We start from the raw sequence: 13,965 nt of genomic DNA on the forward strand, positions 1-13,965 counted from the left end.
GCATCTGTCCGTTCAAACTTCTCTTTGAACACAACATCTCCTAAACCACCTAATGGCAATAATTTCAAAACTCATAACTTATTGATTAACTGTTAACATTAGATTACCGTAAATATTATACCCATCCTATTTCACAGGTATATGGTCAGACACTCACATTGATATTTCCATAGACTTATATTATAAGAAATGGTCCCTAATCCTACCTTAAAATTGAGTTTTCATGTAAAAGAGGTGATTTTTCTAGCTAAATGAAATGCCTGACACATAGAAATGTTCCTGTTATATAGGGGTAGCCAACCAAATTTTTTGCAAAATGACTTCAAAGAGGATTACCCCCCATTTCATTGAACTTTTTCATCCAATCACCCCATGTATAAATTGAATCATGCGCTTTCTTCAGCCAATCGCTGGCTATGTTACAATGGGATACCATGACCATATACATGTTATCATATGTAAAATCTGTAGCTGTCTTGTGTATGATTTAAAGCAGCATGCCTCCAGATTCATGCTAATTTTCATGAAAATTTTGAAAATGTATTTGAATGTGTCATTTAAATATTGTATAGTTACCAAAAGGAAGCAATTGACATGTTATCAAATGGCACTTACAAACCACGTAAATTACCAAAAGTGGTCAAAATATGCATAAATAGCCTTTACTGTGTTAGTAACGCAGTAGAAATATAGTTGTAAATACTGAAAAATCAGTCATTAATCGCACATAATATGTAAAATATTACTTGAATCTTGAAACTTTTATTTTTCCTTACATCTTACTACATTTTTCTCAAGTTTGATTTTATTGAAATATTTTTACTCACCTGGAGGGATGTAGCTTTTAAGCTTTCGTAGGCTTTATAATTCCCAATTTAGGTTTTGTAAGATATGATCTGCATAAAAACCGTATTGCAATCTCACACTTCCTTTATATATTTGGTAATGCTTCTTGTAATTTTGTTGTTGTTTTTTTCAATATTTATATAAAGTGTTGATTGAAAAACTTCTTCGTTTGTGTTTTATTCTACCGTTTGTTACTAGAAGCAGTTGACAACTTTCGTCTTTACACAAGTCAGTAAATTCTGACTGAAATAAATGTACATGTATTAACTTATCTCTATGTAGGTCAGTGTTTCTTAACAAACCATTGAAGAATAAATTGCTACATTACAAGATAGCTATGCTATCACTTAAACACATACATGTAATTCGGCAGGACAGTCCTGTCATAATTACAGTGCTTTCTGACAAGACTGTGTATTGTTAACAGGCTGACCTAAACTTTAACCTTAAAATAGGTGGACAGTTTCATAACTGGATTCTGGAAAAGTGCATTAGAGAATTTCAGCAGGTTATTGCATAATTATATGAAAGTAAAAAAGAAAATGCCAGCGCAAACTTGTTAAAATCACTACACTTCAGACAAGAAGAAGTGTTTAATATTAAACAACGAATGCTCTTGAAACAACAATATATATATGAGCCGCGTCATGACAAAACCAACATAATGGGTTTGCGACCAGCATGGATCCATACCAGCCTGCGCATCTTTGCAGTCTGATCAGGATTCGTGCTGTTCACTATTAGTTTCTCTACTTGCAATAGTGTTGGTAAGCCCTGAACAGACTGCGCGGATGCGCAGGCTGGTCTGGATCCATGCTGGTAGCAAACCCATTATGTTGGTTTTGTCATATATAAAAGTAATAAATTTGACAGTAAGATAGAAAGTTGGTTTGCTTTAATGCAAGGATATGAGACAGGAAGCTGTTTCTGAAGCAGCAGTTTGTATGGGAGCATAAGGCCTGTCAATCATTGCAGTATAAAATTAAGGAGATGCCCGAAAATTTAAGAATGGCATCTCACTTTTTTCTTTACATATATATACACGAACATGTAACGAAGAACATATATATAAAAGCAGCCGCATGTATATCGATATTTTCACTGTAATATATATTCGGTCATTCATATTTACACCCATAATTACACAGGGTCATAACGACTTGAACAGCTATAAAAAATGATGTCTTGTTGGAATATTATAGCCATAATTTCATGAAATTTAACTGCATGCTCCTGGTTGACTTGTGTTGAATTCTCCTCAGTTTGATTCTTTGACGAGTTAGTTTACATTAGAATTGGTTTTTGTGCTCTGCCTTAATTAATTAAGATGATTAAGATGATTACTGTTTAGTGAATTAATATACATTGTATATCAATTATTTCTTCGTTTTCATATTATAATTAAGTAGAAATATAAATAAGCTATATTCCTCTAAACAGCTTAAATGTTGTGAATGGTATATATAAAAAATATTACAATTAAGGTAATTGTTTCAAGTTTATATTAACATTAGCACAAAAGGAAAACATGTTTTATATATGAGATTTTTTTCTCAAACCATTCCCATTAAGTTACACAACCTATTTTATACTTATAATTGTCTATAATATTAAATATTATGTTAGATTAATCCAAAATCCGCCTTATGTCGTGTGCACATGATTAATACATACATATGTAGATCTAACTAGTATTAGACCGATGTTTAAATATCTAAATACAAATCTGTTCAATATGAAAATGCTTATATATACAACATGTTTAGGATGATAATGATGCTAAAATATATACATGTTTGTGTATAGAAAATTAAATAGCAATAATTAATTTGAAAATATACATGGTCCGCCTCGTCTCGAGTCACGGTCCGTCCTGTCCAAAAATATGGTCCGCCCCGTCCAAACATACGGTCTGCCCTGTCCCTCCTACGACCGCAATGTGTGTGTGTGTGGGGGGGGGGGAGGGGGGGATTCAATGCAGTAATCAAACACCAACAACTGCACAAGATAATGTTACATTTAATTTTCCATTTCAATTTCAATTTTCGATTTTCTTTTTCATTTAACTTTTTTCTTAAAGCAGTTACATATTTTTTTCTGTTCAAGGCGAAAAATCATGGCTTCATCTTAGTAGAAAATGCAGCATTTTTGGCTAGGGGAACCAGCTAGTTGGCTAGGGAAAACGGCCTGTTTAAGCAAGACGACTTTATGTTTTTCCAGGTATAAGGGCTTTAGGTCTGTTACTCAATATGTCATAAAAAGACAACAAAAAAGCCCAAAAAACTTAGCATACTTTGCTCCTGCATGTACATGCATGAAAGGGACAAATTCCTTAATATCTATGACACTGTAAATGCAAGCTCTGCCTATACCCCTAGCAATAGCTTAAGCAGAGCTCAACATGTAAATTTATAAAATGAAATGGTGTTTGATATAAAATATAGAATAGAAAAATCTGCAAAATGTCAACTTTATTTACATTGTTACAACTAAATTAATGTTTTTACCACGCTTAAATCTCCGGAATGTTGGGGATACTTTTTTAGCAACACAAACAAAGTTAAATGGTGAAAATTGAAGAAGTCTTTTCAGGGGAGATAATAAAATGTACAACACCTCTCATGTCCCATAGCACTGACTTTTAAACTGTATTTACCCCCAATAATGTGGCTTTGGTAAACACTATTTTATATTGGATGGTTCATATGGCGGTTATCATTGAACTTTATTAATTATAAACCTATATCTTTAACCACCACTACACGGTGCTTCTCGATGTACGTTAGTTTGTTTGACTGTTGTACACAGTGAAAAAATCGTTACGGAGCGTACCGAACTGACACACGGAAATGCCCGATAACGTAAACTAGGCTGCTGCGGCTGCGCACGTGTAATTTATGTTAATTGGCACAATAATGGCCGACGATCGATTAAATGTAACGGAATTTTATATACAACATGTGTTTACATCTTTATTTTAGGCCAAAAATGTAGATTTATAAAGAAGTAAGTACAATTTTAATGGTTATATATATTGTGGTCATTATACGAAATGTAATGGCTTTAACAGTTTAATGACTAACGTTTTAGAACACCAGAATTAAACACAATACGTAAACATAACATATATTACTTATGTTAAGCGCTTTCAAATGTAAATATGTTCGTTAATGTTCTGAACAATAGTGGATTGTATCAAGTTATGTTGAAAATGTTAAGGCATATGGTCATTATACTGTAAGTTGTTCAATGAATTAATATAAACCGTTAATCTTTTAATCTGTCCGTATGTGGCTAGGGTTGTAATTAAGCCACACACATAGCCCAACTAATTGTACTACGTGCTATTTTGTGTATCCGCTGAGCGAGATTTTGACCCAGAACAGAAATATCCCAGAATCTATCTTTGACACATCAAAATATTTTGACTAGCTTCAAATGGCAGTTGAGGGGGGAGTAAAGATAATGAGCCATTCCCTATACCCATAACAGTATGGGGGGGGGGGAAGTAAAGCCCACATATCCCATGGTATTTTTGTACAGGTTGGTATGGTGAGTAAATATGTCGGACCCAATGGCAGTATGGGTGGGTGATCAGGGCTTTTTTTTCTCAGGTTGGGGAAGCAGCCCAGCCCTTTATTTTGGGGAAAAATTTCATGATATATTATTTGCAAAAGGGGAAGAAATAACTTGATGTAAATTCAATTCTTTGGGGAAACTGCATGATTTTAAAGAATTTTTTATTGGGGGAAGCAGCCCTATAACAGCCCCTGCTATAGAAGGAAAAAAAAGTCCTGGTGATTGCTGTGAACATGAGCCAAACGTCACAGGATAGTGGAAGAAATGAATATTTTATAAATTGGACAGATGAACTTTGTTGGGCCTGGTTTAAGTGTTACAAAATGGTGTGGGGGCGGTTGGGTAGTTCATACTAGTTGGGCTAGTGTCAAACAGGTGGTGTACCGTTTGGAACAAGATACTGTAAACTTGGTGTTTAAGCAAGCTTATGTGGAGACGTTACTTGGGATTGCCTTTGGGCCCCCTAGGATCAGGGTCAAGGTCACTGTTACGAAAAAATAGAAAAATGGTTCCCGGTTTGACAACCTTGTTTCATAATTATGACATTACCAATTTGACGGTGATTGTTTCGTGCTATGCTCACAAAATCAAATTGAATGAAATCAGCGATTTTTTTCCCTATATAAGTGGTACCGAATAACGGACCCATTCACAATCACAAACGGACCTTCACAATTTTCAGACTGGGTCCGAAGGAGCTGTTCACAATTCTGATGAAATTTCACAATTCTGATTAAGCCTTTAATAATGTATTATTTCTTCTCTTCTCATAATGATGCTAGAATTTTGCCTGTTGTGCTTTGTTTATCTTAAAATGCGTTTAGCCAACCATGATTTTCGGTGCATTCGCCCTTTAAATTTGCGTACTGTTTAAATACGAAACTTCTAGGGACGAATCAATACTGAAACAAGTGTCTGGTAATTTCTGTAAACATCATTCAAAATGTCTCGTAACAAAAATTATATATTCTTACTGCTTGATAAGATATTATCAATCTTAATTAAAAAATTCACAATCTGTTAAGAAACAACGCTTTTTTCACAATTTTTATGGTACCTGACCCATTCACAATTCAGGGGAAAAAATCGCTGGAAATGATAGTTCAAAGGAACGTTACTTTGATTTAATTGTCTTAACTTCTTCACAGATTTGTCCATTTTACTTTAAACGTTTATTTATTTACAGGTTCAGCTATATTTGATCAGTCATGTGACTGCAATCATCCATTTTGGCGCCCCCTAGTGGTGATAAAATGGATTATAATGATAACGAAGAGAAAACACTAAATATTGTGAACACTCTCAATAAGGTAAGCTTAAATAATCTTTTTGTTTTATCCTCATTCTTAGACAAAAGTTGCATTAGAGATGTACTCAGGAACTCTGCAAAATTTAATGTGAATATTTCCCCCTTTATTCATGGGGTGCAAACAAATTATATAATTACTTCGAAAATATGGCAAAAATGACACACAAGCTGATTTTATGACGGGTCAAATGAGTTCTTTTGATAATTTTCACGGGTCAAGACCCAAGGTCTCGGGTCAAACGAACATCCTGTATGGGTAACTTGTTGATCAGTGAACAATAGTGTTCCATGAAATACACACATTTGTCGTAAGTTCCGGGTATTAGAGTTAATAGTTACCCTGTGTTCAAATAAAATAGAAAGGGTAAAAAGCTATATATATATCTTTTTAAATACTTTTGTAAAATTTATCAACAGTACAGTTTATTATATTTTTTTTCATAATCTTATTTCAGACAAAAAAATTTCAAATAATCATTTTTACATAAGATATATAACTTTATTATACAGTAACACTGTAAATGGTCTGACTTGCCAATGTTTCAATCTGGACAAAACCATTAATTGCTTGCATGAAAGATTTCAAAATATGTACTGACTGCATGTATACACAAGATTTGCTGGCTTAAGTCTTGGCCACACTGGTGGCATGGATCGAATCTGTTATGGCCAGCAGGCTTTTGGTATATAATATATATAATAGTAATTTAAGTTGCGCTGAAACAGCCTGAAAGTGTTTATTGTTGTAAAATGGGCTTCAAACTCCACACGTCCTCTCAGATCAAATGCAGACTCTTGACCATGTAAAAAGGTAATTTGTTCAAAAGCTATCAGTTTCTAAGCACAAAATTGTCAATTTTTCCCATTGTGTCCCAATTAAAATTATTATAAATTTTTTAACAGCCATGTTTATAGCTAACTCCTTTACTTAATAGTTAATGTTATTGTACAGTCATTTTGGCTCAAATTGACTTCTATGCATTATTTCTGTCAAGGGAGATCAATTTTATTGAAATCAAAACCAACAAATCTCTTCAGAATTAACATCAAAAGTAGCCAGGTGGAAAAGATACCTGTCTTGTGTGGCTTGGCTTATCAGCAGCCAGTCATTGTTATCATGCCCATCTTGACTCCTAGACACGATGCTCACCTGAAAATTGAAGAAAAACAGTATATATATAGCATATCAAGGGTTGAATGCAATACAGTTGTAAGTCCTTCTGTATTTCATTTAAGGTACTGTAGTTTTGCAATTAACCCTCAATAAATATACTAGTACTTACATCAGATAGTGGGCAATCTCTGTTAGAGGGATAGTTACAATCAGGTGCCTTAGCTGATATTTATCAGGAAATTGATAGGCCCAGTGTGAAGCTGATTTATATGTTACTTAGTGCATTTAATTGTTTCATAATAATTGTATTTAATTAGGCATAGAAAATAGACAGAGTTTATAGTGGCACAGTTCAGGGCAATCATTGTGTGCAATGAACTTGGAACTTCTGATCAAAGACAAGAGACCCTTGAATAACAATATTCCATGGCTTTTCTGAGAAACACTCTTCAATAACATTTTCATGTCTCTTCTGAGAAACACCCTGATTCCATGGCTCTTCTGAGAAACACGCTTGAATAACAATTTTATGGCTCTTCTGAGGAACACTCTTATATAGCAATTCCATGGCTCTTTTGAGAAACACCCTTGAATAACAATTCCATGGCTCTTCTGAGTAGCACCCTTGAATAGCAATTTCATGGCTCTTCAGAGAGACACGTAGACAACTGAGAAATTTCACAGTTGTAATATACATGTAGTACTTAAAGCATTACATAATGGTGTTCTACAAAAGTTATATAAAATATACAGCTTGGATAAAAGAAAATAGCCCTGTCCCAGTGTCATATTTGTAACATAATATTAACTGTCTTAATTCAGAACTTTGCAGATGTTGGTTTTTCAAAGCTAACTGACCTTGCATCTTCTATTCCAGTCTGACCTTGCAATTGTTTATTCCAGTCTGACCTTCCGGTTTCTACTCCAGTCTGACCTTATAGTTTCTTACTTTTAGCATTTTTGATATACCCCCATTTCTAACCAAATAGACATTTAGAAATTCAAAGAGAAAGCAATTCCGTACAAAGTTCTTTTCGAATGATGTATTACTGGTTTATAACTGGTTAAAATTCAGTCAATCATTTTCATGTTGCAGCTGAAATTTCCCTCTAGACTTGCAAAATTAGGAGAAGTGAAATTGCTAGAACATAGATAATGAATATTGATAGGCGAAGCAGAGAAAACACATCTGCAGAATATATAGCTTATAGTCCCTGGACTGTGTATCCTCTCTTGTGCTAATCTTCTTGCTTATATTGTTTTCAGTTTCTCTGTTAAATTTTTGTTACTTTTTTCAATACAATTAAAACAAGCAAATCGATTTGTTTTAATCACTTCATATTGTAGACTGAAAATTAAGGTTTGTGTTTGCTCTCTTTTTGCAAATATAACCACAGTGTCTCTTCTAGGAGGGGGGGGGTGGGGGGATTCACTCCTACTTTTGAGAATTCCAAACTATTTTTGGGAAATTTTACATAGAGAAAGACGGAAAATGATCAACAAATGTAATTAATTCTCACTTTTCTTCGATAAAATAGTCCCCCTCATCAAATACTAGAATAGACACTGATTCAGCCGGCCATTTTTCATTTTGTTACTGTGACAGTTCAAGTTTTCAATAGAGAATGATGTACCGGTATATAAATGAAATGGCCATCATTTCTGCATAAGCTGAGAAAAAAAATGTTGTTTTCTTAGTTTTGTAAAATTTTCATGGCCGGGGGATTAAGGATTTAAGGGATTAATTATGTGTTTCTTTGACACTTTCACCCCCCCTACCCCCCATGGACACTTAAATCAAACAGAATTATGTAGATTTTACATAAAGTAAAACAGAAGCAATTATATTGGGATTTTCTTAGTTGTACCCCCATCCCTTACCCCTCTCTGCCCCACCCCTGCACACATTACCAAAGAAGACAAAATTAAAGATTTTTTAGAAGTTATTCCTGACCTTATTGAAAGGACAAATAATAAAAATAATATTTCCAGAGGAAATTATATAAGCAGTTGTTTAGATGTTGTCACCCCATTAAATGACAATGTTACATAGAGATATATCCAGAAGTTGTGTCAGGGGTCTGTATTCTCAGTGCCTGGACGGGCGGAAGGTCACCCTCATTAAGCATAGAATACATGGAAGTTGTGCCCCCTGAAACTGAAAATAATAACTTAAAAGTTTCACTGTGGTGCAGGTTTCAAAACTGAATTATACTATGGCAGACTGTATTGGTTTCAAAACTGTTACACCATGGCAGACAGGGTCTTAATTGTTCATTTTCTTTCCCTTTCTTCACAGATCGATGTTCACTTTGCCAAATGTAAACATTAATTTTTCATTACGAACAATAAAAAAAAAATCTTGCGAAATACATAACTTGTTTGATATATCACTGAATTTAATGACAAACTATAGGGAAAAATTATTGAGAAAAATAGGCGGAAAGCTCAATATTCCAATGATTCAGAAAAATACGGAGGGAAAATCAATGTCGGCCCATTCAGAGACCTATCTGAGATTATTACACTGCTGAAAGTATAGATTTTATATTTTCTCGAGAGCTACAGTCCTTGGTTAAAATTCTACCAAAGTATAGACACACGATGATGTTATGGTGACATTTTCTCAAAGAACTATCGATTTCTGTAGTTATACTGTATAGAATTATGATTTTATGAGAGAAAATTGAAGAAAATTTTGAAAAAAATTCTTGAAAGTAGTGATACGATTTAAAACATGAGGCAAATGAAATTATGTATGTTTAGCTCTTACTGCTTCGGCTGAATTTATGGAAATTCCTCATCAGCCAAAATTGGGTAATATTTATCAAAGAAAACATGGTTTTGGACAAAATTTCCATGCATAATCAAGTGATGAAATGCAATGTATATGTTAGTGCAGAGCCGGTGCAGACCGAAATCAGCAGGCTACAATCTTGGTGTGGTCTGGTCACTTGCTGCGCTGTTTGCTAGTAAGTCGGTATAAATTATTTTTTGAATTTTTTTTTCATAAAAATCATGAATATTTTTGTCCAGATTGAAAAAAAAAATGGGCAAGTCGGTTTAAGATATTTAATGTGGTAAACTTATAGCATAAAATTACCATTTACCACAGGAGATATACATTTACCGCAGCAGGGCAATTTTTACATGCAGAAACACATTAATGCACTATTTCTCGGTCTTCATATGGCGCCATATTTACTGATATTTGAAGAAAAAAATCAATGTTTCACAGTCAGGCTATTTTGTGTACAAGTTGCTTTTTCTCTGTTTATCTTAGAGATTTTCTATCCGGAATTTAATAATGCAAGACTCTCAAGGACCAATATCTGTTTAGAATTTTGTTTGGCTTCTTTCTTAATACCGTAACTCTTGCAAAAGATGCTCCTATATCGAAATAGTTCAGTATTTGTTTGATTATATATATACTTGCAATTGTTCTTGAAACTTGATTTATGAATCTTGTACTTACTTGCTAAATCATCTGTTTTTAACATTGGTTTAAAAACAATCTAAGGGGGCAAAACCCTTTTCAAATTTTTGGGTTTTTGGGTTAAAGTGTTACCAATTTTAAAAGCCCAACTTTAATTTTTATAGAAAAGGGTGGGGCGATTGATATTGGCCCCAGTTCCCAGGGGGTTCCCAAACCTTAAAAAGGGGCCAAAAATCAAAAGCCAAAACCTGGGGGCGCCAATTTTGGTTCCCCCCAGTTTGGGGTAACCCCCTTTTCCCCACCAAGGTTTGGGGGGCCAGTTTAACGGGGCCAAACCTGAGTGCGCCAGGTTTAGGCCACCAAGGACCATCGGTGCCACCAGTGCGCCCCGTCCCGGTGCCCTAACGTACGCCGTTTCCGTTCCAACCATGCGGCCCAAGGGCGGGGCCAAGGGTGCGCCTAGGTTTTGGGTGGCCCACCAGTTACCCCCAAGGGGCATTGCCACCCAGTGGCCGCAAGGTTGGTGCCACCAGGGACGCCAGTCCCTTGCCACCTGGATGCGGACCGGGAAGGTGCCCAAAGTACGGCAGTAAAGTTGCCATCAGGTACCCTGTTCCCCGTTGCACCATTATCGCCAGTCCGTGTGAAAACCAAATGTGCGCCGGTTCGGTGCCGTACCAGGTGCGCCTTCAGTTGTCCACCAGTAAAACCCAGTCAGTCCACCAAGTGCCACCATTTGGTGCCACCTAGTACGCCCAGTCCCGGGCGACCATTGAGTGGCGCCAAGTGCGGTGTCCACCAGTCGCCAATCCATGCCTCCATGTGACCAGTTGGTGCTAAACCGTGCCCCCTATTTAGTACATCTCAGTGCAGCCAAGTTGGTGCTACCAGTGCACCAGTTGGTGCTACCAGTGCCCCATTCAGTGCCACCAGTCAGCCAGCCAGTGCCACCTGTGCCACAAGATGGTTGTAACTCCAGCAAATTTGTTGAGATATACCAATCTTGATTGGGAAAAGGAAAATTGTACCATTCCTTACAGTCACGTTAAATACTTGTCATTCTGTCCAAAATATTATGGTCAAATCATCTAATGCACTTTATTCATGGTACTATGATTCGAAGTAACAGATACGCAGATCAGCAGTCAACTTGTAATATTAGACTCAAATTAATTGACATTTAAGATCATGAATAAAGAATGAACATTTCCTCACCAAAAAAAAAACAACAAAACAAAAGCAATTAAGTAGAGGGTTTTGCAATATTTAGATTATGATCATTTACAGCAACACAATATATATAGAGTTTCAGATATCTATTTATAGTAACGGCATTAAAATTGAAATAGTGTCAACATTCAGTGTTTGTTCATAATTAATAATGATTTTACTATGTTTGTAATGATATTGATTTGATAAAATTTTAATTATCTTTTCCTCGATATTTGATATCAATTAATTAGGTTATGGTTTTTGTGTCCCTTATACAGAGTAAATAAGCGGCAACATATATAGGGATCACTTTTCTGTGTCGTTTGTAAGTCTGTCTGTAACGATTTCTCAGCTTGTCTGGACTACACCTCGAAAACTACTGGTGCAATTTCATCCAAACTTTACAGAAATTATCAGTACTAAGTCTAGTTATGCAGAATGTCAGCATTTTTCAAGTCAGAGTTATGGTCTCGAATGATTTTATTTTTGAAGTTTGTCGAGACTACTTTTCTCATATCAAAATAGAATTTGAATGGAATTTTACAGGATTGATTGTTACATCAAGTTCTTGCACATACAGGGTTTCTGGCTTAATGATGTTTAGCTGAGTTATGGCCCTTGAATTTAAAAAAAACAAAACATTTTGGCCTGGTTATTTTGTGTGGCGTGCTACATATTAGCTGCAATATGCTACAAAGTAGCGATGACGTACAGGGAACAGACTGTCCTTTCGCCTCACAGTTCAGCTGCTAAGTTGGCTAACGTCAGGCGATACATTTGATCACTGATTGTTCTTTTATTATGTCACAAGAGTAATTTGAAAAGCTTTTGTTATGTTAATGTCACTGCAGAAAATACAGTTTACCTTGAAGATTTTTGCAGGGACATTGGTGGCTAAGTTAGTTTACAGAACTTGTTTGATTCAATGCCCATTTAGAACCAAGCAAGCTTATGGGTTATGATTGGTCTAGGAATGCAGTGATTTGATTGGTCCAATTCAAAATTAGATAACAATGCTTTCAGCCAATCAGATGGAACAATGTGAGCTGCTAAGAATTAATGTTTTTTTCTGTTAAAATTGTTTTGCAACAATTTTGCATTCAAATGAATTTTTGTTGAAACATGTGTTTCAAAATTTTGATGTTCTGGATTTACAATCTCTTGCATGTCTGAGCTTTGGGGGAGAAGTAGTTGTTTTGCAAAGAGACAATGTTGCAATTACGTCATCGGACCAAAACAGCAGCAGTGCCAGACATCCTGAGTTTATGTTTGCACAGAATTGAACAGAAAATTTACTGCCAAATGTGCATCTCCAGTTTCCAAGGAGACAGAGTTGTTGTTGTTGTTTTATACCAAAAGTTGTATATATTCAAATTTGTCTCACAATTTTGCTAGGAGGGTAAAAATACATACATACCACATAAAGCAGTCAATTATATAGCATGATATGAAATGGATATGACCTTTTACAGTGTAATTTTCTTGCTGAAATATCTGATATTTGTTAGATATAATGTCATAATGATTACATGAAAAGTGGTAGTTGGTATAATTTCATTGTGGAATTCGAAAGTCATGAATACTTTTGCAGTCTTAATGTTAAGGCAGTATATGCATGCTGCCGGTTTGAAATATTCAATGTGTAAAAAAAGCAGCATTGACCCAAATGGGTGTGGGGACACAGGTGAATGATGGATACCTTGCTCTTTAATACCACTATCCCCTGTACACCCAGGAGGTTAAGGGCTAGGGCCTGCGATACAACTAAATATAGGGCATTTAATATCAAGTAATAACAAAACACTGAGGATTCTCGAAGCCTTAAGCTTGCTGGAAGCGACTGAGTGAAGTATGCGGCCAGTGCTGCAGACCAAGATCAGTCTGTAAATCCTGTAAGCCAATGTTTTATCATGGTCTGCACGACTTTGTATTTGTTTTTCAATCAATACATATCTTGCAAATATTCCCTACAAAACAATGGAATGATTTTGTCTAGATAGAAAGATGGATTTATTTAAAGTCATTTTAAGATATTAAACGTGGCATGGGCTAAACATTTCCTTATTCAGACTGACTTCCCCTTTATTCTTTTCTCTCCCCAGAGTTCCCATTCCACTCAGTTTTTATCAGTTTGACAATTTCCAGACTTTACAAATAAAATTAGAAGTCCATTGTTACGGAAGTTTTTATGTCAGTTTATGGTATAACTTTACAGGTGTATAGGGAGTTGCTGCTCATTAGAGTAAATTGGCAGTAGCAGTTAAAGACCTTAGGGGCAATTGAATTTCTGAGATGTTTAAAGTACAATGCCTTGGCAGCCTGCAAGCAGCGCAACAGATAACGTTTTCCTGTAAGGCTTTTTCAACCATTTAATGGCAAAATTTTTCAATGTTGGAATATTAAATGTTACTTTAAATAATAGGAACTTGATTTTAAAAGATATCGTCATTATTTGAAATTTAGTTTAAT

The 13,965-nt window shown here is 35.3% G+C and overlaps 1 protein-coding gene across 1 annotated transcript in view; it reads left to right on the forward strand.

The window, feature by feature from the left end:
- Nucleotides 1-3,719: 3,719 nt before the first annotated feature.
- The window catches only part of LOC132712696 (uncharacterized), a 53,248-nt gene continuing 43,002 nt past the window's right edge, over nucleotides 3,720-13,965 (forward strand). The window contains exons 1-2 of the mRNA XM_060695111.1: nucleotides 3,720-3,852; nucleotides 5,612-5,735. Coding sequence (XP_060551094.1) covers nucleotides 5,679-5,735 — 57 coding nt within the window. The 5' untranslated portion in view covers nucleotides 3,720-3,852; nucleotides 5,612-5,678. The remainder of the gene's footprint in view (nucleotides 3,853-5,611; nucleotides 5,736-13,965) is intronic.

The sequence above is a fragment of the Ruditapes philippinarum genome, unplaced genomic scaffold, assembly GCF_026571515.1.
Source record: "Ruditapes philippinarum isolate M1 unplaced genomic scaffold, ASM2657151v2 ctg2479_1_1_1_1, whole genome shotgun sequence".
Taxonomy (NCBI): domain Eukaryota; kingdom Metazoa; phylum Mollusca; class Bivalvia; order Venerida; family Veneridae; genus Ruditapes; species Ruditapes philippinarum.